The following is a 27,921-nucleotide window of genomic DNA, read 5'->3' as shown; positions in this document are numbered from 1 at the left end:
GTTCCACCTCCTCCAAGTAGTGCTGCTGGCTCTGAGTCCGGCGAGTACCTGGACCCATAGAGGCACCTATAGAAGGAGCAGAAGTCAGCCGCCAGCAGCCGAGCCAATAATGCCCCGGGCTTCTGCCCCTCTCCATACTGATGCACCTGATGGCCCCTGCCAAGAAACCGGATCTCCCAGTCAGCGTTCGCCCTAACCCTATTCAGCTCCTGCCAGAGCTCAGCCAGGATCTTGGGATCCGCTGTGAATGCATCTTCGCCCTCCAGCTGCTTAAACTGCACCTCGCCTATCACAAGGTAACACCTGATCTCCCGGAGGATCCTGTTTTCCTTCGCCATGCACACCATTCTAATGTAGCACTTGAAACACTCCCAGAGCACCCCCTGCGAAGAGACTGAGCCAACATTGAGTTCAAACTAGGTCTTGGTTTCGTCCCGCAGTTCCTGGCAGAGCATGGAATCCTGCAGCACAGCGGGTTTAAAGTGCCAAGAGTGGCCCCCTTTCCTCCCCTGCCCGACAAGCACTCAAGGACCACTGGTGAATGATCCAACAGGGTCTGGGGAAGAATTCACCTATCGCCCACACAGATCCCCCATCGCGGGACACCAAGAGGTAGTCGAGCCTAGAACTAGTCCTGTGAACTCAGGAATGGAAGGTGTGGTAGCACGCGTCCCTGCCAACCATCCACCATATTATATGTCCTACATCTCTCCTGCACCTGTAGACTCACTTTAGATAAAGGGCCTTGGTCACCCCCCGATATATCCAGCAGGGGTTCCATCATCATGTTCAGGTAACCCACCGCCCCCACTATGGTGGCATCCTGACACCCAGCCAGCAGGACAATCACCCAATCAAAAGCGTTAGCATTGTCCACTTTCGGCCCGTAGGAGTTCACCAGTGCCACCTTCACCCCGTCCAGGACACTTCAGACCAACAGTGCACTCCCCTTGTCATCAAGACCAGGTGAAAATTAAACCCATTATCTGTCAGGATAGCCACTTCCCTCGCGTTGGATGAAAAATAGCAGTGACAACCCCAGTGTGATCCCACCTGTGTTCTGAGGAGGGGGCAAGATGGGTCTCCTGGAGAAAGGCCACCTCCATCTGCTGCCTGCCGAGATACTGCGCTACCTTCCTGACCTGTTCAGGTGCAAATCCCCCCCAGGTGTGTGGTAACAGGCAATAGGGGTTGGGGGGGAGGGGTGTCCCATGTGGAGAAGGCTGCCTGCAGGGTGGGGTCACGGGTGATGGGGGCTGGGGTGTCCCATATGTAGGGGGCTGCCTACAGGGTGTAGTCACAAGTGATGGGGGCTGGGGTGGGGGTGTCCCATGTGGAGAGGGCTGCCTGCAGGGTGGGTTCACGGGTGATGGCGGCTGGGGTGGGGGTGTCCCATGTGGAGAGGGCTGCCTGCAGGGTGGGGTCATGGGTGATGGCAGCTGGGGTGGGGGTGTCCCATGTGGAGAGGGCTGCCTGCAGGGTTGGGCTACGGGTGATGGGGGTTGGGGTGTCCCACGTGGAGAGGGCTGCCTGCAGGGTGGGGTCATGGGTGATGGTGGCTGGGGTATCCCATGTGGAGAGGGCTGTCTGCAGGGTGGGGTCACGGGTGAAGGGGGCTGGGGTGGGGGTGTCCCATGTGGAAAGGGCTGCCTGCAGGGTGGGGTCATGGGTGATGGGGGCTGGGGTGTCCCATGTGGAGGGGGCTGCCTGCAGGGTGGGGTCACAGGTGATGGGGGCTGGGGTGTCCCATGTGGAGTGGGCTACCTGCAGTGTGGGATCACGGGTGATGGTGGCTGGGGTATCCCATGTGGAGAGGGCTGTCTGCAGCGTGGGGATACGGGTGATGGAAGCTGGGGCGGGGGATGTCCCATGTGAAGAGGGCTGCATGCATGCAAGGTGGGGATACGAGTGATGGGGCTGGGATGTCCCATGTGGAGGGGGCGTCCTGCAGGGTGGGGTCACAGGTGATGGGGCTGGGGTGTCCCATGTGGAGTGGGCTACCTGCAGTGTGGGATCACGGGTGATGGTGGCTGGGGTGTCCCATGTGGAGGGGGCTGCCTGCAGGGTGGGGACATGGGTGATGGGGGGCTGGGGTGGGGAGTCCCACCTGGAGAGGGCTGCCTGCAAGGTGGGGTCATGGGTGATTGGGGCTGGGGTGGGGGTGTCACATGTGGAGAGGGCTGCCTGCAGGGTGGGGTTATGTGTGATGGGGGCTGGGGTGTCCCATGTGGAGGGGGTTACCTGCAGGGCGTTGTCACGGGTGATGGGGGCTGGGGTGGGGGTGTCCCATCTGGAGAGGGCTGCCTGCAGGGTGGGGTCACAGGTGATGGTGACTGGGGTGTCCCATGTGGAGGCGGCTGCCTGCAGGGTGGGGTCACGGGTGATGGGGGCTGGGGTGTCCCATGTGGAGAGGGCTGCCTGCAGTGTGGGGTCATGGGTGATGGGGGCTGGGGTGGGGGTGTCACATGTGGAGAGGGCTGCCTGCAGGGTGGGGTCACGTGTGATGGGGCGGGGGTGTCCCATGTGGAGGGGGCTGCCTGCAGGGTGGGGTCACAGGTGATGGGGTCTGGGGTGGGGGTGTCCCATGTGGAGGGGGCTGCCTGCAGGGTGGGTTTACACGGGTGATGGGAGTCTGGGGTGGAGGTGTTCCCTCTGGAGGGGGCTGCATGTAGCGGATTGCAAGAGTGTTGGGGTGCCATTTGGCTGGTGGTGAGTCAGGTCTTTCGTGGGAGGGCACACGTTTTCTATGGGATGCGTACGGGGTTCGCAGAGTGTTTTCGCACGATTACGCTTGGGTGCTGACAGGGTTCTTGGGGTATTTTCGTAAGGTTACGCTGGGGTGCGGCTGAGAATGGCGAGGTGTTTTCACGCAATTGGGTTGGGGTGCGGCTGAGGATCGCGGGGTGTTTTCACGCAATTTCACTAGGGGGCTGTATGTTGGACCAGGAATGGCACAGAGGAATGCGCCGTATTAGGCATTCCACTTGCTTTTTACTGTGCAAGGGGGCGTGTTACGCACGCAGCTTGCTGTTACGTGCGCCACGGCTACTGATGCCTCGGGAAATCCGTGAATATGCGTGGATGAGGGCTCTGATGATGTCATGGTTCCTAATACGGTGCCAGACGAGATTCTCTCGGGCCATAGCCAATTTGAGGACCTGAGGCAGTCCATGCACGAAGCTAGTGGGCTGGACACCTCTCCGAGTTTTGTAGGCCTGAGCCTGGCACTCATGCCGACTCCTCGTACTGGCGCCTTATGTCGAGGGTCACAGAGTATGGTCTGCTCTCCCTGGGGAGTTTCTTCAGGATGACCTTACGGATATCCTCAACCTTGGTCCACCAACTGACCCGGTACTGCCGTTTCATATGGCTCTACAGAGGAGGGTGGCGGCGGCTTGGACTTCTCCGGAGAGTCTCCCGGCAGTGGGCAAGTTTTTGCCGCGAAAATACCGCTCAGCCAGAAGCCACCCCTGCTACTTGTCCAAGCGCCCCACTCCAGAGAGTTTGGTGGAGCAGGCGGCAACGCCCCCGGCAAAGCAGGCGTTGTATCCTACCATCCCTCCTGATGGGGACGACAATCGTTTTGACGGCTGGGTGAAGAAAGTGTTTTCTTCAGGGGTATGGCGCTTCAGGCGGCCAACTCCGTATGTGCCTTGTCACGTTTCACGCATATTCTGTGGAACTGTGTTTCCTTAGCGGCTGAACATATTCCCTAAGGGGACGAACCGGATGGTTTCCTTGCCATGGTTCAGGATGGCAAGGATGCCGTGTGTGAGGCCATTCAGTCGGGTTTGGACATGGCAGATTGCATCAGCCGGTCCATGGCGGTGAGCACCGTGATACGCAGGTTTGCGTGGTTGCGGAAGTCGGGGTTTGCTCCTGATGTGCAGGCCCGGCTCCTCAACATGCCCTTTGACGGGGAACATCTTTTTGGCAGCAAGGCTGACGAGAGCCTTGAGAGGTTGCAGACCTCAAAAGCTGCAGCGAAGTCGCTGGGCGCTGCAGTTCGACAACCTCCGCCTTTTCGTCCTAGGGGAGAGCAATGGAGGGGAGGTTCCTTTCGTTATTACTCATCCTTTGGTAAAGCGAGAGGAGCTGCCAGGCAAAGGGGCCACCGTAGGAGTGCCAGAGGTGGAAAACAAGGTACTCGAGGTGCCAAGGCCGCTCGGGCTGTTGCCTCCTTGCCCTCAGGCAACGCCGCTGCCGCTTCAGCTCAGTCATGATGCCATGTCCCATGGTTTGCCGGTTGGGGGAAGGCTGACGCAGCATCGTGCAGAGTGGCGCGCCATTACTTCAGATGTGTGGGCTCTGGAGATCATAACCCACGGCTACTTTTTTCCTTTCCGGCAGAGGCCTCAAGACAATCCACCGGGTAATCTCTCTTTGAAGAGTCCGGATCCGCTCCTTGCGCAGGAAATTCAATCCCTGCTGGAGAAAGGCGCCATACAACTGGTGCCTGTAGCGGAGAGGAACAAGGGATGGTATTCCCCTTATTTTTTGATTTCCAAGAAAGACGGGGGGATTGAGACCCATCGTCGACTTGCGCGGTTTGAAAAAACTGCTCAGGAAGGACAAGTTCAAAATGGTTACTCTATCTCATGTCCTCCAATCCCTTAAACTTCAGGACTGGTTAGTGTTTCTCGACCTCAAGGACGCTTATTTTCATGTGCCGATACATCCAAAGCACAAGAAGTACCTGAGGTTCGCTGTTGGCGACTCGCACTTTCAGTTTCGGGTCCTGCCGTTCGGATTGACCTCCGCCCGAGGGTCTTCACCAAGCTCATGGTAGTGGTGGCAGCCCACCTCAGGAAAGGGGGGATGCACGTCTACCCCTACCTGGACGATTGGTTGATCAGGGCGCGCGCTCTCGAGCAAGTCCTGGGTCATCTGTTCGTCACCTGCCACTCCCTCCACAAGCTGGGCTTCTCCCTCAACTTAAAGAAGTCCCATTTGACACCAACTCAGAGGCTCCAGTACATCGGAGCAGTGCTCGACACATCCTTGGGGCAGTGTTTTCCTTCCCAGGTGAGGGCTCATCACATTCAGCAGATGGTGCACAAGTTTCAGCTTGCCCAGAGTCTCCCAGCGTTCGAGTTCTTGAGACTGCTCGGCCTCATGGCATCCTGCATTCTTCTGGTGCCAGAGGCCAGGTTGCGGATGAGATCTTTGCAATGGGCACTCAAGCTCCAGTGGTCTCAGTCCTCCGGCAGGATGTCGGACCATGTTCAGGTGCCGTCCTCGGTCACCCAGGACCTTCTGTGGTGGGCCATCGAAGACAATCTGATGAATGGGGCTCCATTTTGGCTACCCTGGCCGGAGGTGACGATCGTGACGGACGCATCCCTCACGGGATGGGGAGCTCATGCCAGCGAGTTGACAGTCAGCGGTCGTTGGTCTCCGTCGGAGTCCAGACTCCATATCAATCTGTTGGAGCTGAGGGCCTGAAGGCTTTTCTGCCGACTGTGCGAGGGAAGAATGTCCTGATCCTGACAGACAACACGGTGACCATGCACTACCTCAACAAAAAGGGGGGGGGGGCAGGGTCACTTCCTCTGTGCAGGGAGGCGATGCAGCTCTGGTTCTGGGCTATCCAGCAGGAAGTTTCGATCTCGGCAGTTCATCTGGCTGGAGAAGAAAACGAGACGGCGGACGCTCTGAGCAGGCACAGCACAATCTCTCACGAGTGGGAGTTGGCTCAGGAAATTCTTCTGGAGATCTTTGCCCTTTCGGGGACCCCTCAAGTGGATCTCTTTGCCTCCAGTGTCAACCGGAAGTGCGAGAGGTTCTGCTCGTGGGAATTTCCTCCGAAAGGAGCCTTAGGAGACGTGATTGTGGTGGAGTGGTCATTCCCACTGCTGTACGCGTTTCCTCCAGTCCCCGTCATCCCGCTAGTACTGTAGAGGTTAGGGAGGTTCGGTTCCCGGATGATCCTCATTGCTCCGGCGTGGGCCCTGAGGACGTGGTACCCGGACCTTCTCGACTTGTCCATCTGCCCTCCACGTCGTTTTCCCTACCGAGACGATCTGCTCTCACATGAGGGGGGTCAGGTTCTCCATCCAGAGGTCAGATCCCTCACCCTTCACGCTTGGCTTCTGAAAGGTTGAGGTATAAGGATTGGGACCTCCCTGAAGACTTGATGGAGGTGTTGCTCACGGCCAGCAACAAAGTCCCTGTACCGTTGCCGTTGGCGTAAGTTTTGCGACTGGTGTAGGGTTAAGAATGTGGATCCTTTTTCATGTGACATTCCTGTAGTTGTCTTTTTTTGCTTTCTTTGGCCCACAGGGGCCTGCAAGTGGGTACTGTTAAAGGTTACCTGGTGGCGCTGTCCATATTTAAGCGCTCGTCTGAAGAGTGTTCCTATTTTAAAATTCCTTTAATTTCTCAGTTTCTGAAAGGGCTCACTAATGTGTTCCCTCCGTCACCTTTCCAGGTGCCCGGTTGGGATTTGAACCTTGTTCTCAAGTTTCTGATGGGTGCTCCGTTTGAGCCTTTGCATTCATGCCCTTTGAGACTGTTAACTCTTAAAACTGTATTTTTGGTTGTGGTCACTTCCGCTCGCAGAGTGAGTGAGTTAGTTACAGGCACTTTCAGTTAAGCCACCCTTCACTGTGTTTCATAAGGACAGGGTTGTCCTTAGAGTTCGTCCTTCCTTTCTTCCGAAGGTGGTGTCGGAATTTAATTTAGGCCAGAAGGTTGTTCTTCCAGTGTTTTATCCTCCTCCACATCCTGGTAAGGAAGAGGAGAGGCTCCATAGGCTTGATCCTAGAAGAGCGTTAAGCATGTCCCGGGTCAGAGTGGACGATCAACTCTTCATTGGTTACGCTGGAAAGCGTTTGGGACAAGCTGTGACGAAACAGACTTTGTCTCGCTGGATTATTTTGGCTATCTGAGTGTTACCGCTTGGCGGGTAAGGACCCACCGGTCGGCTTACGGGCCCATTCTACCAGGGGTATGGCAGCCTCTACAATCCTACAGAGGGGTGTTCCTATTCGTAACATCTGTGATGCAGCCACCTGGGCTTCGGTACATACTTTTGTAGATCACTACTCCCTCGATTCCATCCGGGGGCAGGATCTGGCCTTTGGCAAGGCGGTCCTTTACTCTGCAATTTGATTGGGCATTCTAAATTTCTGTTTTCTAAATTCTTTTCCCACCTCCTTGCTTGGTACTGCTTTGGGAGTCTGTCATAGATATGGAATACGTCGGAGGACCCAATCCCCTCGAAGAACAAGTTACTCTCTTACCTGATAACGTTCTTTCGATGGGATGGTCCGACGACGTATTCCATATCGCTCCCTCCCTGCCTTGCCCGCTACAGAATTTGTTATGCGATTGCAGCTTACGTTTCCGCAAGGCTTTGTGTGGTCAGAATGGCAGAAGACTGGTGCCACACGTTCTGGGAAAAAACTACAACTGAGGCTACAGGCGTCGTGCGTCCTACTTATAACATTCAGTGACGTCGGCCGTTGGAGGAGGCCCTCGAGGGCAGCGTATCGACGTCATCGACGCAGGACGCAGACGCCGAAAGATTTTCTGAAGCAGCACAGCTGTGGTGATTACTGTCCTAGATATGGAATACGTCCTCGGACCATCCCATCGAAAGAACGTTGCCAGGTAAGAGAGTAACTTGTTCTTTTGAGGTATTACTTTGTATCATCCACATGTTGGTGACGTTAGAGGTTTGGGTAAGCGAAGTATTACCACCACCAGCTCTTTATAAATATTGAAGATCACTGTGAAAAGGATTGAGCTGGTGGGACTCCCCAGGTGAAGTTTCCTATACCCATCTGGACTGCTCAGTATCTATCTGAAAGGTAGGAGGCAAACCTGTTAAGGGGTGTACCTGTGAACCCTATTCTGTTAGTGAGAAGGCTGACGAAGTCGGCATGGTCGACTGTGGCAGAGAGATGGTAGAGGACTAGAAGGCAAGCACCTCCTTTCGAAGGGATTGTGTCCTCCGACGTATTCCTTATCTTAGATATCTCCTTCCAGCTCTGCTGGCCTCGGAAATTTTTTCTCTAGCGGGCGCTGCGCATCGACGTGCTCCGAGTCGATGTCCCTCGACAGCCGCCGTATCGACATCGACGTCATCCTGCCCATAAAGGCCGCGCGCAGCGTCCGTTGCTCAGTTCCGTTTTTCCGCGCTTACTCAGTGCCTCGGAATACCGTTGCTCAATTTTGTCAGGTTAAGCCTATTTACCTCGAGTTATTCGATCCGTACTCAATGGCTTCTTCGTCGGAACCGACAACTCCTCGGTCTGGCTTCAAAAAATGCTGAGATTGTGGGAAAAAGATGTCGCTGACTGACCCTCACAGAGTTTGTCTGTTGTGTTTGGGAGCTGAACACCATTGTTCGGAGTGCGGGGACTGTATATCCATGACAGCTAAGGCCCTGAAGGAGCGTAGGGGGAAGCTGGAGAAAGGTAAGACTTTTGAAGCTTCTTCTTTCTCGACAAAGTCGAGACATTCGTCTCCTCGTCACCATTCGCGCTCCAGGTATCAGAGTGGGTCCCATCACTCCTCGAGATCGAAGCACTCGAAGAGGAGATGTCGAAGATCCCCTTCTCCGTCTTCCTCTGTTTCTCCAAAGAGAATCCCTTGCCCCACGAAACATAGTTCCCGGGCTGAATGGGAGGAATTCCGCAAAAATATGATGTGCGTCTTCGAGAAAGCGGCCTCGGCCCCCTCGAAGACTGCCGAGAGCGATGCTCTGGTCGAAAAACCCAAAGGTCAAAAACACTGCGAGTCGCAGTACCCGGCGAAGGAAACTTCTCGAGCGCATCTCGAACCCTCGAGTAGGACTATGACCTCAAAACCTTCTTTGAAGGTTCCGTCGACGCCGAGGTCGGTGTCTTCGACGCCGTTGTCGAAGGGACCTTCGACACACGGGTCTGTCGACTCGACGCCATCTTCGACACCGGCGTTGACGCCAAGAAACGTCACGGTTACGACACACCCAGTGACTATCCCCAGGCCCTCGATGACGATGGCGTTGAGATTGTCAAGCAGAATTCCAATTCTGTCGAGGTCATCGAGGCCTCCGCCTTTGTTTTCGACCCCACGCTCGAAGCCTTCGGCGTCGACGACATCGACGTTTTCGAGGCCGATTATGACAAGTTTGTCACCCTCTGCCTTGGAGATGGGGTTTACACCCTTTATGAGTTCAGAACAATTGAGAACTATGTCCTCAATTATGGAAGAGGGTGAATAGTCTGAACAGGAAGACGCATTTGAATTGCAGGGACCTGTAACCCCAATTAGAGAGGAGTTTTCCTCTGAAGAACGCAGGTTAAAGGATCTTCATGATTCCTTACATGAGGCAAGTGGGTTAGACACTTCCCCTGAAGTGGAGTTTGCTAGGCCAGACCCGGGGGAGCATGCTGAAACCCCCTATAGAGCCTTAATGGCCAGGATCACAGAGTTTATGGGGTGGTCTGCACCTTCACAGTCTTTCCAACAAGATGACCTCACGGATATTCTTGACAAAGGCCCACAGGAGGATCCTGTGGTGCCCTTTCATAAAGCTCTTCAGAGGAAGATTATGACGAACTGGGAAACCCCAGATGTCGTCCCGGCAGTAAATAAAAAACTGTCTACAAAATACAGGGTATCTTCTACAGACCCGGAGTTTTTGTGAAAACACCCATCCCCAGAAAGTCTGGTGGTACAGGCAGCATCTTCTACTGATGTCAAGACGGTTTACCCTACCGTCCCTCAGGACAGGGACGATAAAAGATATGATGCTATGGCAAAAAGTTTTTTCGGCATGTAGCATGGCGTTAAAATCTGTTAATGCTACTTGCACCCTTGCTAGATTCAGCCATACACTTTGGGAGTGTGCTTCTAGAGCACACTCTTGACTGCATCCCGGAGGGAGAAGAAAGGGAGGCGTTCCTGAATATCATACAGGACGGTAAAGACGCTATGTGCGAATCCCTCCAGACGGGCATTGATTCGGCTGACAGTATCAGCAGAGCAATGGCGGCAAGTACAACAACCAGGAGATTTGCTTGGTTGAGAAAGTCTGGTTTTGCCCCAGATGTGCAAGCCAGGCTCTTGAACATGCCATTCGATGGCTCTTCTTTGTTCGGGAAAAAGGCGGATGACAGTTTAGAGAAACTGCAAACTTCAAAAGCAGCAGCAAAATCCCTAGGCGCTGCAATCCATCAGACACCTTTTCGTCCCACAGGAACCTCTGCGAGGGGCAAGTCCTTTCGCTTCTACTCCGCATTCGGAAGAGGTAGAGGACGACTGGCTCAAAGGGGACAAAGAACTACCCGAGGTGGACGGGGTAGATATTCAAAAGCCGCAGCAACAGCAGGTGCCTCTTTACCATCGGCATCTACATCAGCCGCCCCAAAACCACTCTGAGGACTTCCCTCACAGGACACCTGTAGGAGGCAAGTTGACTCAACATCTGGCGGAATGGCAGGCTATCACGTCAGATGCTTGGGCATTGGAAACAGTTGCCCAAGGTTACTGCCTGCCTTTCCTTCCTCAGTCATCCACCGGGGATCAGCTCTCAGAAAGCTCCAGATCCGCTCCTCTTGCAGGAAATTCTGGACCTGCTAGAGAAAGGTGCCATAGAACCGGTACCTGTAGCGGAGAGGAACGAGGGCTGGTACTCCCCTTACTTTCTCATTCCAAAGAAAGACGGAGAACTGAGACCCATCTTGGACTTGCAAGAATTGAACAAATTCCTCAGGAAAGACAAATTCAAGATGGTCACTCTTTCTCAGATCCTCCAGGCCCTTCAGTTCCAGGACTGGTTGGTATCTCTGGACCTTCCGGACGCTTATTCCCATCTGCCTATCCATCTCAAACACAGGAAATACCTGAGGTTCGCAATTGGCAACTCTCATTATCAATTTCGAGTGCTGCCATCTGGGCTGACCTCTGCCCCGAGGGTCTTCACCAAGTTAATGTCGGTAGTGGCGGCAAGTCTAAGGAGGGAAGGGATTCACGTCTACCCCTACCTGGACGATTGGTTGATCGGGGCTGTATCTTCGGAACAAGCTCAGATCCAGCTAAATCATGTGTCCCACTTCCTTCACAAACTGGGCTTCTCCCTCAATTTAAAGAAGTCACAAATGATACCATCGCAGAGACTCCAGTTCATAGGAGCGATCCTGGACACTTCCCTGGGAAAAGCCTCGCCACCAGAGGTGAGGGCTCAAGATATTCTACAGATGGTTACCAAGTTCCAAGATGCCCAACGTCTCCCAGCCTTCGACTTTTTGAGGTTGCTAGGCCTCATGGCATCCTGCATTTTCCTAGTGCCAGAGGCTCGCCTGAGAATGAGCCCTCCAGTGGACACTGAGGACTCAGTGGTCACAATTCTCAGGGAGAATGACAGATCTTCTTCAGGTTCCCGACAGGGTGGCTCGAGACCTTCAGTGGTGGGCCTGTCAGGAGAACATTCTGAAAGGAGAACAATTTTGGCAACCCTGGCCGGAGATAACAGTAGTCACGGATGCCTCACTCACGGGGTGGGGAGCCCACGCCAACGACTTGACCATCAGCGGTCGTTGGTCTCCATCAGTGTCCAGACTACATATCAGCCTGTTAGAGCTGAGAGCCATCAGACTTGCGCTGAAGGCGTTCCTGCCAGCTGTACAAGGGAAAAATGTCCTGATAATGACGGACAACACGGTGGCCATGCATTACCTCAACGAAAGAGGAGGCGTAGGATCACTACCCCTGTGCAGAGAGGCGATGCAGCTCTGGTTTTGGGCAATCCAAGAAGGAATCTCTCTATCGGCAGTTCACCTAGCCGGAGAGAAGAACTTGACAGCGGACGTTCTGAGCAGGCAGAGCACAGTCTCCCACGAGTGGGAGCTAGCTCAGGAAGACCTTCAAGAGATCTTCGCCCTTTGGGGAACCCCTCATGTGGATCTGTTCGCCACCAGCCTCAACAGGAAATGCGATCTGTTCTGCTCAAGGGAATTTCCCCCGAGAGGAGCTCTGGGAGACGCGTTCATAGTGGATTGGGAGTTTCCGCTTCTGTACGCGTTCCCACCGGTCCCTGTCATTCCTCAAATGATCAGGAGGTTGAGAAGATTCCGGAGAACCATGATCCTAATTGCCCCGGATTGGGCCAGGAGAACGTGTTACCCGGACCTTCTAGACTTGTCCATCTGCCCTCCAATTCGACTTCCACTCAGAGAGAACCTACTCTCACAGAAGGGAGGTCAGGTTCTCCATCCAGACATCAAAACCCTCAACCTTCACTCTTGGTTCTGAAAGGCTGAGGTACAAGGATTGGGACCTCCCTGATGATGTTATGGAGGTGTTGCTTTCGGCAAGGAGGCCAGCAACAAAGTCTTTATACCGCTGCCATTGGAACAGATTTTGCAGCTGGTGTAGAGAACAGAATATCGACCCCTTTTCATGTGGTACACCAATGGTTTTATCCTTCCTACTATATTTGGCGAATTCAGGCCTTCAAGTTGGCACCATTAAGGGCTATCTCGCAGCGCTATCCATCTTTAAGCGCACTGCGGAAGAACCATCCTATTTCAAGTTACCCTTGGTAATACAGTTTCTAAAGGGGTTAACCAATGTTTATCCCTCAAGACCATTCCAAGTTCCCCTCTGGGATTTAAACTTAGTCCTAACTTTCCTGATGGGGACACCTTTCGAACCACTCCATTCTTGTTCGTTAAGATTCCTTACCCTTAAAACTGTTTTATTAATAGCACTTACATCTGCTAGAAGGGTGAGCGAATTACAAGCTCTTTCTTGTAAACCTCCTCATACAATCTTTCACAAAGACAAAGTTGTCCTGCAAGTGAAGCCTAATTTCCTCCCAGAAGTGGTTTCTGAATTCCATATCACTCAGAAGATTACCCTACCGTCTTTCTATCCTCCTCCTCATCCGGGGAAAGAGGAAGAGAGGTTACACAGGCTAGACCCTAGAAGGGCTTTAAGTTTTTACATCAGTAGACTAGCCAGGATAAGACAAGCAGACCAGCTGTTTGTAGGTTACACAGGTCACAAGCTGGGGTTACCAATAACTAAGCAGACCATTTCCAGATGGATCATTCTAGCCATTCTGGAATGTTATAAACTGGCAGGGAAAGAGCCCCCTCAAAACCTTAGGGCTCATTCGACCAGAGGTATTGCAGCTTCATCGGCCCTCAAAAGAGGTGTGCCGGTTAAAGACATCTGTGCGGCCGCTACATGGTCGTCTATCCATACCTTTACACGATTTTACAACTTGGATTCCTCCTCCAGTCAAGAGACTAGGTTTGGAAGGGCTGTACTGCACTCTATTCATCAATAGAAGACAGCGTGAAGTCAGTACTCCCTCCTCCAATAATAGGCTCCCATAGCAGTATTCTATCTAAGATAAGGAATACGTCGGAGGACACAATCCCTTCGAAGAACAAGTTACTTCTTACCTTGTAACGTTCTTTCGACGGGATGTTCCTCCGACGTATTCCTTATCGACCCTCCCATCCATCCCCGCAGTTCTACTTCCCTTGTTGTTGCAGCTTACGCTCCTTCAGGGTGATTAGTCTAGTCCAGACAGAAATACTGTGGGCTACAAAACGGAACAGAGCAGCGCACGCTGCGCGCGGCCTTTATGGGCAGGATGACGTCGACGTCGATACGGCGGCTGTCGAGGGACATCGACTCGGACGTCGTCGACGCGCAGCGCCCTCTAGAGAAAAATTTTCCGAGGCCAGCAGAGCTGGAAGGAGATATCTAAGATAAGGAATACGTCGGAGGAACATCCCGTCGAAAGAACGTTACAAGGTAAGAAGTAACTTGTTCTTCTCTATGAAGTGGAAAGCATGGCGTATCAACTGGATGGTAATGTCTAGGTTTCTGTACCTTGGTCTGAATCCCGATTGGTAGTCAGAGTTTCTCGGCTGTTTCTTTCTTTCCTGGAGTAAGTTGGCAACGCCTTTCTCAATGATTTTGAAAAGAATGAAATGCTAGTGATCAGCTAATAGTTGGCAAAGGCGTTGGTGTTTAGTGTGTGTTTTTTTTTTTTTTTTTTTTTTTTTTTTTTTGAGGAGTGGTCAGATAAGTCCTGTGTTTCGAGGGCCTAGAAAGATGACTTGATTGAGGGAGGCATTTACTGTTTGGAGGAGGTGGGTGAGAGTAGTGACTTTGATGCATTTCATGATGTTGGCAGGTAGAACTTGTCCTAGTATCCTAGTATGAAGTAAGTGCAAGTGGCTCTAGAATGTCAGTGAGGGCTGGCCATGGTTGTGCTTTATGTAAATGATTAGTGAGGCTTCAGTTTTACAGGCATTGATATGTTTTCTGGCCTTTTGTAAGCAACCTGCAGTGGTGGTGAGCCCGACCACAGAGCCTCACTGCTTTCCCCAACTGCTCTCCCACTGATTGTTAATAATACACTCTCCTCAAATGTTGTGCGAGTTTGTGCTTTTAAAATCATCCGGAAAGACTTTTAAATCAGCCAGTTAGCGCCATAATGAATAGTCTAAATAATGTATGCTTACTATAGGTCTATTGGATTAAAACATTCTAAAATTTCAACACAGGTTATTGTGGTGCACTTTATGGTCATTGATTATTATTATATATTTGCAACTTTAACTTATTTACCACATTGCAAAGTACCATCAATCTATTTTTTAAGCGATTTTCATGGTTAAAATGTTCAGGTAGTCCGTAATGGGAGGTCTACATGAAGATAACACTTACCAATTCCACTTTTGGCTGGCCCAAACAATATATTTCTAATTACGTTCAGGTCTCATGTTTTTATTAATTGTATTTAGGGAGATGAAGCACATTTGTAATGCTGCTTTTTATTCAGTTTTCATTTTAAACAATAAAGTGTAACAGTAAACATTCCATAACACACAGGACTGTTAATGACTGCGTTATTTTTAATGTCATGTTCATATCTGACTTCTCTGTTGCTTGGTTTCCCTACGTTGTTAAGATTTATATTTTAATCTGTTTTTTAAATCTTTCAACAGCTGGTTAAATTCCCTCTTTCTTGTTGGACATAAACGAACCCTCGAGGAGGATGATATGTACAATGTGCTCCCAGAAGACAGTTCGCAGAGGGTTGGAGAAGAATTGCAGCGGTAAGAATAAAAGAAAACCATTCAAAACCTTTAGGGTTGAGCCTGTAATCGTGCTTTTTGTATTCTTGTGTATTGTTGTAATCTTGAAGAATAGTATACCTGGCCAAAGAGATGTGGTGTGGTGAAAGAACTGCACTCTGAACTTGTGGATTGTAGCCCTGTGTCTAGCATGCTGCTACCTGTAAAACATAATGTAGCTTATTTGTTAATCTGGTCAGAGGGGACTGCTTACGTTTGCATATGCATGCAAACCGGTCCCTTCCGGGCAATTTTCATCATTTGCACTGCAGAGTGCAAATGCGAAGTGTAAAGAGATGGCTGAAGCCCCTATATACTACTCTGTTTGCACTCTTTAGTGCAAATAGAGTAAACTCTGCCTGTAATGCGTCAAAAAGCTGGCCGTTTACGTGCAAAATCACTGGTTTCACACCAGTGTGTAAATCTCATGCTGGCATGAAACCAAGTTGTTTTTGAAAAAAGAAGTAATCCCAGGGCCAGAAGGGTGTAGGGGGGCGAAACGTAACTCCTGTTATTCCCCTGCCGTCCTTCAAAAAGAATGAAAATCCCCTGGAGCTTGAATGGAGATATTAAGACGGGCGTAACTGTGCCAGGCCTGTATTTAGCCCCTCCATTTACACCCCAGAAACTATGAGAATGAGTTCCTTTATGAATCCAAAAGGAATAGGCACTTAGAGGGGAAATAATTCCAAATGAAAAGTTTTCTTTATTGGTCAGTTCATATTTTGGTTTAATTCTCGGTTTGTAACTAATTTTCAATTTGTGATTGATAGCTTTCGTGTTCAATATACATTTTGTAATATCCTATGGGAGTGATCTTCGGTGATATACAGTGATATACAAAATAAACAAATGTTTATGTATTATAACTATATTCATTGTAAGGGGTTGTAACATAAACGGTTTTAATTGACAAAGTCAAACAGGACTTCCGTTTGCCCAACATACTATGCAAATTTGGTTTGTAGGAAGGTTCTCATTCTTTTAATCTATAATGGTTCATATTGTACAAATAAGTGCGGGCCCGCATGTAATATGGAATTAGTCCAGTGTATTTAAAAGTTGTAAGGTAATGCTGGTAGGCGATTCCCTCTGTCCATAGTGAGACATCAGGCCGCTGTCATCGTAGCATAACTAATGAAATGTATCGTGGCCGATAAAGCCTATAGTGTTCTTCTATTTCGTCCACAAATTCTGTGTACCATTTGCAGACATGGCTTTTATAGATGGATATGTTTGTCTATTTCCATTTGTCGGTTCTCCTGATAGTATAAAGATAATAAAGGAATCCTGTTAAGCAGAATACATTATAATGTTGCTGACATAATTAGTTAAAAATTCTAAGACCTAACAATCAATTAATACATGTTGGCATATGATTTATGTATTCTGTTTTCTAGGTCTTGTTACCTTTGGCATTGTGTTTCCTTCCCTACTTATGAGTGTGTTTCGTTTTGCTAAGAGAAATCTGATTTAATGTAAGATAAATCAGTACCCAAATGTATCCCATCTTTTAGAACCAATTGTAGGCACTTACACAATCGATGTTCCATGTAGGGGCGAGTATTTTTACATCACAGTATAATGATCAAAATGTCAAATCATTTACAAAAATGTCATGCACATTGGGTCTTAAAAAGCTAGCAGGAGCCAGAGAAACTGAAAAAAGGAATTTCAAGAAAGTCTAACGCACAATGGGTTTTTTAAGAGACCTTTCGAAAATGAAAATAATGAAAAAAATAAAATGGCAGAGAACAACAGTCTAACATCACAGCAAATGAATTACTCAACTTGCAAGTCAAAGGAGAGAGACAGTGTGTTGAAATATCCAAGGATTCAACGATACATATAGTTCTGTGTCCATATTAATTCCATCTGCAATGATTATAAAGAATACCAAAATAACTTACACCATTATAACAAACCTAAAATAACGAATTCCAAAATAATGAATTCGGGAAAAAACTAAAAAAGGGGTTAGAAGGGGGGATATTGGTTTTGGGGTGGAGGGTAGTATTAATAACACAAAGGGGGGATTAGGGGGAACCCCACGTTAAACATTGAAAAATGAATGTTATTTTGGAATTTTTTATTATGGTATTTGGTATAATTGCATGTAACCATGTTCGATAGCTTTCAGACAATGCATGTAATGGACTTCATGTTGTCTTGGAGTACAGAATTTCCTTTTCCAGGGTGTATCTGTTCATGATCTATGTCAGAAATTCATTCATTTAAATTCCAGAACCTTTCCAAATCTGTTTAATCACGCTGATGTGTTTCTAAGTCCTTGTTTTCATGTTTTTATATTGGGTATGTCCATATCATCAATTTCCTTTTTTTAAGTTCATCTGTTTCTTCTACAAGCCTTTCATGTGTTTGCCTGATCAGGTTTTCCGTTAATTCTTTTGGATCACTTGTGATAGTTTGTTTTCACCCATAAGTGCCCGTTCCTTTTGGATTGATATGATAATAGGAATTTAGGAATTGTTGTTCTAATTTTATGGCAACAGTTGCATTCTGAGGGGATGCTTTTTGAAGATATCACCCCTTTATGTTTCTTCTGTTTCTTTGATCCTTGCATGTGCATTTTTTAACGCTAGTTTTTGCCAACATCTTTTGTTAATACTAAGCCGAAGAGAAACTATCAACACCCTGCACAAAAGACTTTCCACCAGTAGAGAAAAGCATTTCTATAAAGCCGGTTGTCACCCACCATTTGAGAAAGAAAAAATAACAAATGAACTGAAAAAATGGAGTTGGGTGGGTGTGGCATTTACTTTGCAACTTATTTCTGATTCTTGAGACAGTAGTGTTGTCTGAAATGACCCGATCAGGTCTTCCAATGCTTTGTTGGGTGTCAAAGCCAAAGGCCCCCTAGAATCCATGCTTCAAAGAGGGTAACACTGAGACACAATTGAGAGTCCGAAGAGAGGATCAAAAACATTTCCAAATCATTTAAGCATACCAATCTCAGTTTACAACTTTTTGACCCACACTTTCTACACTAATTCTCTGGCAGCATTCTACTATATAAATATGACTTTCCCCATTAACATTATCTTGAATTTCACTAGGTTAGACACTGATGCATGAATCCTCAACATCATTTGTTTGTTCCTTAGGGCTGGTAGATCGCACCAAGTATTCAGGGTGTAGGGGCATAGGTGTGGGAACAAGAGAATGCAGTTTCATATATTTAATCATCTTTCGGAACGCAGCCGGTCTAAGAATACTGTCCCTAACATTTTCTACTAACTGTACAGCATTGGCCATCCCTCCTCCCTGCATTCTTTAACCAGAAGATATTCTTGAGGAATGTATGCCACATGAGGTCCCAATGTGCATTGTATGGTATGCATAACCCCTGAAGGATAAAAATGCTTCCTCGCTCGTTGGTGAGCTTCTATGTCTTCTCCTTAATGTTTTGCTCCTCCTAATTAGTCTTGGTTTCTCTGCCTTGTTGCCGATTCCCCATTCTCTGTGAGCCAGGCCTAAAAGGTTATGTTACCATATTCTTTTACTTATTTTCCTCCTCCAATTCAAAATCTTTAAAGCACGGGTTTCTTTGCTGTCTGTAGTATTCTATACTGGCAATGCTTTCTTCCTAATGTTAGTTTGTCTTTGCATCTTCCTCCAGGGGGCCTACTCAAGCATTGGTACTGACGTTTCTTTGCATGGCAAGCCTCACGTGGAAGGAGCCGGAATCGCGTTCCTTTACAATGTACGCCTGAAGCGGAGGGAGCTTCACTGAAATCTTTTTCTAAGGCAGGCCTGAAGTGGAGCTAGCTGCACTAGCATGACTTGCCAATACACCCCAAAGAGGAGTGAACCAGAGTGGTGTTCCCTTCTTCTCCAAGGCGTGCCTCAAGTGGAGGGAGCTGGAGTGGTATTCCTTTCCAAGATATGCCTCAAGTGAAAGGAGCCTGAATTGCGTTCCTTTGCAAGTCACACCTTGCACAGAGGGAGCTAGACTGATCTTTCCTTCTAAGGCAGACCTGAAGTGAAAGGTACGAGAGTGGTGTGCTTTTCTAAGCGAGGCCTGAAGTGGAGGGAGCAGGACTAGCAATGCTTGGCAAGTCAAGCCACAGAGCAGTGAACCAGAATGTTGTTCCTTTCTTGTGTAAGGCACGCCTCGTGTGGAGGGAGCTGTAATGAAGTTTCTTTTGCAGGCACGCCTCAAAAGGAGGGGGCCTGAACCGCATTCCTTTGCAAGTCACGCATTGAGCTGAGGGAGCTAGACTGACGTTTATTTCAAAGGCGGGCCTCAAGTGAAAGGTACGGGAGTGGTGTGGCTTTCCAAGGCAGGCCTCAAGTGGAAGGAGCAGGACGAGCAGTGCTCGTGAAGGCACGCTAAATAAAGTGAAGTGAGTTGAAATGCTGTTGTATTTATATTGAAGTACAACTCCAGTGAAGGGAGCAGGAGTGGCGTTCAAGGTATGCACAAATTCAGAGCCAGTGGGTCCCTTTCAAGGAATGATGGGCATTCCCGGAAATCAGTCGATCTCCCAATACTTTCCTTTGTATGATACAAAAGGAAATAAGGCTGTAGGCAGAGGGCTGGCTTGGAAAGGCATTGGGGACAGTACACCCGAGTATCCCTCCTCATTCCTTGTTTTGTACACACCTTACATTTTCTGTAATGTTGTGTCTTCATGGCTGTGGCAGGAACATAATCAACAAAGTGTCGATCTTTCCATCTGGCCACATCTTCTACCTCTGGAAACATGTACATGGACAATAGTCAGAGATTGTACAACTTCTTTTTCAAAGTTCAGAAACAAGAGGTTGTTTTGTTTTGTGGAGCAGCTGCACGGTACACCACATAAGCATTGTGCGTAGCTACATGCATAATGTGTATGGCCAACTTTTTGTACCACATGCGTTACTTGCGTTCAGCATGGTATGGCTGAAGCAATTGGTCTGCTTTATCTACTCCACCCATGTACTTGTTGTAGTCCAGAATGCAGTTGGGCTTCCTCACTTGCTGAGCCTGCCCATGCACAGTGACTACTGAAGTACTTTCATTGTGAATAATCCCTTCTGTCGCAGCATTTTACTGGCAACAGTTCATTCCGCCGCAATGCCATACATTCTCCCTTGTCCTCTTCTTACACACAAGTTGTCTGGGGAAGCCTTTACGGTTACTGCGGATTGTACCGCATGCCAGTGTGCCCACATTGTACAATTCCTTGAGTGGAATTCCTGTGTAGAAATTGTCCACATACAAATGGTGTCCCTTGTGGAGCAATGCTGTGAGAAGATCCCAAACAATCTTCTCACTTACCCCTAAATGAGCTGGGCAGCCCGTAGGGTTTAGGGTGGAGTCTTGTCCAGTGTAGACTCTCATGCTGTAGGCATACCCAGTGGTACTTTCGCACAACATGTACACCTTGATCCCGTATCATGCTCTCTTGCTCGGAAGGAACTGCTTGAACACTAGCCGACCTTTGAACAACATCAATGATTCATCAATGGATATGTTCTGGCTAGGAACATACACCTCTGCAAATCGCTGAGTAAAGTGGTTAAATAATGGCTGAAGTTTGAAAAGCCTATCATAATTTGGGTCAGTTCTGGGTAATGCTGCAGAGTTGTCATTGAAATGCAAGTTGCAGTGCTTGAAAGTGATTTCGACTCATTGTTGCTTGATAAAAAGGCGTTGAAAATACCACTTCAGCAGACAAGTACGTTGAGATAGACGGCTTCGGCGATATTCCCATCAGCAGAATGAGACCCCAAATTTTGTCATCTCAACATTGGTCGTTGGAACCCATGATTGTGCTCTGGAATGGAGTTTGAGAGTGGGACCCCGTGACCTCAAGAACTGTGCAGCGTACAAATTTGTTTGCTGAATCTCATCTGCAATGAACCCATCATAAACAAAAAGGTTGAAAAAGTCAATAGGCTGAAACCCATGTGTATTCACTGTGCACCCTGATGTGCCCCTTTCACTGGTATAACAGGCGGAGCCATTGCTGGAGGCACCCACTGCGACTCATCAGCCATGTCAGGATCTGGCACATTCCTTGCATGTTCTGCATGTCCCCTAACCCTTACAGGTCCCCTGCATGTGGGGAAGTGTTGGAAAAGATGCATGTACTCTTTCATCCTCTTCGTCATCAGATGAGGAGGAGGAGGAGGAGGAGGAGGAGGAGGAACTAGCAACCATGAAAAACTCACTTCCCGAATCAACTTCCTGCTCACCCTGAGAAGCACCATCTGTTTCAGATTGCCCATGTGCCTTGCTCTGAGCCAGACTCCATCACTGCAGCGAAAGCCTCTGCACCAGACATTGTTCGACGAGAAGCCATGACTACTGTTGCTATGGAACCCTTCACTGCCCAACGAACAGATAAAGACTGAAGCAATAAGTATGTGTGCTTCTCAAAGTATGGAACCTAGTAGAGTAAGTGGTATTCAATGCCACAGACCTATACCACACAACTACGCCAAAATGTCCAGACTCTGCTCACAACCTGTAGCAGCCCTCTGCAATATGATGAACTCTCAGCATGCTACAAAAAACAGAGTACCATTTTGCAAACACTCACGTGAAATACTAAGGACCAGCTCACTGCTTTCTTACAAGTGGGTAGACCGCTACAACACACCTGCACCTTCAACAAAAAATGTAAGCAAGATGTCATCTTCAGCTATATATTACACAAATACAAGTGTGGGGGCGAGTATGGAACCCACAGTACCAATTCGGAGACAGCCAACGTGCGTTGCACTCTCCCCTCCATGAGGTGCAGGTGGATGGGAAATGGAGGTGAGAAGCAATCACGTAACCTACTAGTGATTGGGTGAGTTGAAAAGGCAGAGGCGATCAAGACGCAGACAGTGAAGATGAGGAAAGTACATGGGGGGCGCTTCCAGAGAATTGCCGGCACACTTTCGACATAACCCCGTGCTCATTCACATAGGGTTCTGTGTTGGAAGGGGAAGGTCACAAGGACGGAACTACTGCAAGGGCCAGCAAGTGGAATTAGATTGCTGAAAGTGGTGATGGTTTGCAAAGAAATAAGCAGCAGCAACATACTGAATACTTTGACATGCCATGAACACAACATACTAATCGATTGCTAGGAAGTCGGAGTCTCACTGTCAACATATTTACTCACAATTGTATTACCATGCTACACAATCCAATAAGTCCATCACTTACTGGGCTCCCCCCACACCCTGCAACACAGTTTCTGGGCAAAGGGCAAAATGTCTGCAATGAAAATGTTCATGCCTCTTTTTGAAAGGTGTACTCATCTCAGTGAAACATCAGTTCACCTTTGATGAATCCATGGTGAATTGCCCGAATTCATTGCCATTTGTCAGTCTTGCCAGCTTGCCATTCGGTTTCCTCACTGACACGTTGATGGCCCTTTCCTTCGCTGGAGTTCTACAATCCCGCCTGCGAATCATCTGGGACCAAGCCACCCCAGTGTTTGGAAACCACTGTGATTTCCATTCCAGTTCCTCCATCCATAGCGGCCGTACCCCTTTCTGTCCCATAGATGCCAAATCATTTCCTCCCAGGTGCACCACTATAAGGTCAGGGGGTGGGGGGAGACATCTCCTTTTGCCTGGGTATTGCTGATGGACCAAACCAGTGGACCGAGAGACGATCCCTCCGAGACCCAGATGTGGTTGGCCCTCTGAAATGTCCTGCAGCCCTTTGGATGAAAGAGTAGCTGATAATCCACACAACCCTCATCCTCACTAGGAAGTGGAAACATGAATATCCCCCATGATTATGGCCAGACTTACAATTTATCAATTAGCACAACTATTGCTTCAACACGTCTCTTGCAACAATCCCAGACACACACTTCCCCCAATCTCACATGCACTTCACATGTAAGGGAATAGTAGATCAATATGTAATTGGCACATACTTTTCTGGGAAAAAGGTGAAGGACACCAATGGCACAGTTGTGCTGGCACAATTGTAATCAGTGAATGTTTCTGTTCTTGTGGCCCACCGATTGTACTGCAAGGTGGTAAGGTGACTTACACATACTGCACTGTGATACTTTGGCTGGGTGACTATTCTGAAAGGGGAAATGAACTCCACATCAAGTGTGCATTGTATGCTCTCTGACTATAGGCACCCTGATAGACTGTGCGCCAATCATCACAAATGGTTACAATTTTGGACAGTTTCATTGTGAGAGCTTTTTACCAAAGCTCCAGGACCACTGGTGAACTTGGGGGCAGTCGACCAACAAGGCAGAGGAGGTGCCCAAGCTCACACACATCAACCCGACCATCCTAGACCTGCTGTCATGATGCCTACCTCCAGGCATCCGGACCAAGCCCATCAGCGCCAGGAACAGGCATCTAGACATTTAGTAAAACCTCAGCAGCCCCGGCTAGGGGCTATCTGGGTTCAGTCCTGGCGCCTTAGGCGTCAGACTCATAGTAGGAATCAGTCCTGGCCCCTAAGGCGCCAGGCTTATAGTCATTACTTACCTCAGGCAGACCATGCTGCAAATGACTCCAATCCAACATGAAGCCTGAAAGGGACTATTTTTTACTCGGGTGTGCTTCTAGGGACTTCTTACCTGGGACTACTTTTGGGGCTATTTAAACCACGCCCGACCAGCAACACACGCTTCTGCCACGCCCGCCTCGAATCCGGAGCTCCTAAAACAAAGAGGAAAGAAAGGGACAAGGTTAGAAAACGAACTTATTTCTATTCCACACCTGATTCTGGATACATCTTGTCTCCGGACCTGTAAAGAACATAATTTCTGCACGCGCCGCACCTCCAGCTGCAGCGCCGCGCCATACTCACCAGTCTTCACAGCATCCTTCCGGTCGGCGCTGCCTCCATCATTTCTTCGCCGAACTTCGGCACCTAGGAGACAAAAGAAAACCACAAGGTGAGCCGAGGGAACCAACAAATCTAATTCTTACCACCATAGACTTACCTGATTTACCACCAGAGGCATCCTTTTGTGACTCTCCATATTTTCACGTGCCGCATCTGTAAAGAGAGACAAAACAACACGTTTTCCTCGTGCAACATTTACCGGACAGCGCCGGGTAATACAGACTCTTACCTGAGCGCCAACAGCTGCCACAAGAGCATCTTTTCACGAGCCAGCTGCAAGACAAGAAAGGAAGGGGGGAACAAGAGTGAACATCGGACATATTGAACTCTATGAACTTAATACTTACTGGTCCTCACCAGGAACCTCAGAGTCAATACTCGCCGGAACTCTCCCGAGCCTTCAAACCAGTGAAGTAACTGGAATCGACGCGCCCCTGCAAATCCACGCAGGATGGAGAGCTCATCTTTCAAGAATATAAGGTGAGATTCCTGTGAGGGCATTTCGGAAGTGATTAGTTGGGGAGAACTGTGGGGGTGCCATCACTTGAATCCACTAGTGGCTAAATCCATCTCTCCACTTGCAGGAGAATATTTCTACGGGTTAAGCAGACAAGATTAGGAGGGCAGATCCAGTCAGTCATCGCTGCACTACGCATCACGTGGGTGGAGACCGCAGCTGTCCGGGTCCGACCGACGCCCCTGTTGGAGCCAGGTGAGCGTAACACCTCTACCTTGCCAGCGCTACAGCTGTCCCCTCTAGGAAGGGAAGGGGGGACCCTGCCGGGGCTCCCTGCAACCACTGCTGAACTTGGGGGACGAAAGACCCACATGGGAGACGAGCACTCAATGCCAGCGACATCACCCCCCAACTGCCCATCCTATTCATAACCGATGTTCGTGCTATTAGAACACGGCGGGTGATGCCAGAACCGTGATTTTGTATATAGCTTATGATAGCAACCGGTAGAGAATCTATTGCCCAGATTTGAAAAAGGCACATCAAGAGTGCCGAAACATGTGTTAGCAACATGGGCCAAAACAAAAATAAAAATGCATGCAAAAGAATGCAATAAAATGCAAAAAACAGTCTAGAGTGATACTACTTGTGGCAGAGTAACAGATGTGTGCAGAACTCTTTTTCTTCAACTTTGACAAACAAAATAGGGGAACTCTGGGTCTTCGTTCTCTGCACACACCAGTGCGACACGTAAAGCTGTTATTTCACTGTAAGGTAGCAGAGGCTTAAGAGTGTGGCCAGAAAAGCTCCCCAATTTTGCATATTTCAGAAAGTGCTGTAATTGTTTACTAATTTTTTTTTTCCCTACACAGCAGCCAACTTCCTCTGTTCAGGCCACACCCATCATTACCCACATGACCTCCCCACTACCCGTTCCCACCCATACCACTACACTACAGCCACAGTCCCTCCCACCACAGTAACCATCCTCCCCCACATTACAATGCATACTAACAAAAGGAAATGTTTTGTACTACTTACATAACTCAGCAAAAGCTTTTGATTAGCCACAACTGCAAAGGAAACAAAATAGAATTACAATCTTTACTCAGCCCACCAATAATACATGCAAACTTTCAGGCTGCTACCTGCAAACTTTTCGATTCCTTCAACCAGATACATGGCACATCCCTGTCAACTACCACCCCGGAAGGGTGCACTGCACACTGATAGGAAATGGGAATAAGACCAATGGGTGTATGGAAACTCCCACCACTACATAAACATTGTGCCGATGGCATATTGGCAAACTGCCCTCCCAGGGGAACAGCACTGTTCTTCTGGTCTGGGGGGGCAATTCGTAGCCTGCCCCTGCAAGTGTGTCCCAGGCCACCACAATACCTTCCCCAAGCACCCACTCCCGCTCACACCACCAACACTCCGGCCCCAGTTCCCACCCACCCCACTTAAAATCCGCCCCTGCGTTATATACAATGTTGAAAAAACACAAATTCCATACTTGCATAACAAAGAAGAAGCTTGAACTGTACAAGACCTATAATGGAAAAAAACACATATATTATCAGTGTCGGCCCAGCAAAAAGCAACCCACACTGCCATGCTTCCATCATCAACTACCGCTACTGTGCACCGGGGAGTACTCGCAACATTCTTTCCTTGAAATCACCCAATGCCCACTTACTATGGTGCTCACTTCCCCTGTCTGAACACTATGCACATGAAGTAAGCACCACACCGATGTGCTGTGCCATTGCTAGGCGCAGATCCCGTGATCACACCCAGCACTGCACTTGCTTTCCTTGCAAAGCAGCCAGCCCCCTTCCATTCATCATAATCCCTGGTGTCTAGTGCTGTTAATCACCGGTGGAGTGCTTCAGGCAAGCGACCAGGAAGGAAGTACTTGATGTTGATTGAATAACTCGAGATGGAGCCTCCACCTGAGCCTCCTCTCTGTTGAGGGAATAAGCTCTTTTTGATGATATGACCCTCAGGTGTACTGAATTACAGACTGAGAGACTGATCACCCAAAAGAATGGGGAGAACACACCGCCACGGACCCAGCTAAAAAGAAAAAGGACAATTGGTAAATACTTGGAAAAAGCAAAGATCATCAAAAGAGAAAAGCCTCTCAGAAGCAGAAGGTACCTGGGTCACCCACTCCCCTTATCATCGAAAAGGAACAGAAATGGAATTTCCCCTGTAAGTACAGAAAATAAGTTAACTTCTATTTTGAGGATTGGGGTAAGAAATTAATAGATTCAGATAGGAATAGAAATGAAGGAAGTCTTACCAGAAGGAATTGGACAGGAGTTGAAATAACCGAACTAGAACAACGGAGGTACAAAACAATAAACAGGAAGGTTAGTACGGAAGCTATACCCGGGCGGCACGAGGGGCGCACTAGATACAGGTAGGTGCACAGTATTCAGCAAGGCGTCCTTGTGTGCACTTTCAGAAAAAGAGTTTTGTGTTTAATCAGCAAAGCGTCCTTGCGTGCACTTGAGGGAGCAAATCCAAAACATCAGAATGGAGTCGAAATCCACAAAAGAACACTGGAATGGTACAATACACAGTACTTGAAGTCAGCTGGGAAGAGAAGGCAGTGGTAAATGAATCGGGACAAAAGGAAGGCAATCCAGTAAACAGGCAGCAAAATCCGGTACACAAGCGGGCTAATGACGGTACAGAATCAGGAAGAACGCAATCCGTAGGGCAGGCAAGGGTCCGGTACACAGGAAGTCAAAAGTATTTGAGAATTCTCAGGAATTGGTACACAGGAAGACTGGAAGGCACAGAAGACGAACTTCGGATGCCGGTTGCAACTTTAATCAGAAGCAGCGTCCTTACCGCTGCAGTGCCTAATATACTCAGGAGGCGGAGCGCCGTAAGCCCGTCAGAGCTCACGTTCCGCATAGTCGGAACTACACGCAAAATTAGGTTTCCTGGGAGTTGTAGGCTAGGTTGTTGATATCTTTGATGATGTTGAGCCCAACCTCAAGGGTAACCGCCACCAAGAGAAGTAAGGGGCTGAAAAACGTCGGATATTGTGGCGAAGCGTCACAACTTTGGTAGGTACTTTGTTGGTTTGTTTCACCGGGCGTGATGAAGAAGAGGTGCGCGGGTCACTCAGACCCCGATGTGTGACAAGTGCGCCCCGATCCCTCAAAACACAAGCAGAAAAAAAACAATATTTCTTCATTTTGTTTGCCCCTTTGCCATGGGGCAGATGGGCACATTGATGTGCCCATCGGCCCCCAGGGTGCCCAGAACCTACTGCCCTATCCATTGGGGGGCCTCTGCCACGTTTCTGGTGGCCCTCTCTCCCCCACCCCAAATGGATGGGGTGCATCTCATGTAGCCTTCCCTGGGGGCAGATGCCCCCTCCTAGGAGCAGAAATCTGCCCCCAGGGATGGCTACATGGGTGCCCCATCCACTTGGGGTGGGGTGGAGGCCACCCCCCCCTTTCATTGGAAATTCCCCTGGTGGTCTAGTGCCCTCCCCAATGTACCTTTTT

General features: G+C 49.0%; 1 protein-coding gene across 2 annotated transcripts in view; it reads left to right on the top strand.

The window, feature by feature from the left end:
- ABCC4 (ATP binding cassette subfamily C member 4 (PEL blood group)) overlaps positions 1 to 27,921 on the top strand; it is a 2,280,107-nt gene that overhangs the window by 317,691 nt on the left and 1,934,495 nt on the right. For both annotated transcript variants that reach the window (XM_069639145.1, XM_069639144.1), the window contains exon 2: positions 14,964 to 15,074. In XM_069639145.1, coding sequence (XP_069495246.1) covers positions 14,964 to 15,074 — 111 coding nt within the window. The remainder of the gene's footprint in view (positions 1 to 14,963; positions 15,075 to 27,921) is intronic.

This window comes from Ambystoma mexicanum, chromosome 7q (genome assembly GCF_040938575.1).
Source record: "Ambystoma mexicanum isolate Mex_15411 chromosome 7q, UKY_AmexF1_1, whole genome shotgun sequence".
Classification (NCBI taxonomy): domain Eukaryota; kingdom Metazoa; phylum Chordata; class Amphibia; order Caudata; family Ambystomatidae; genus Ambystoma; species Ambystoma mexicanum.
This window is presented reverse-complemented; position numbering and strand designations above follow the sequence as displayed.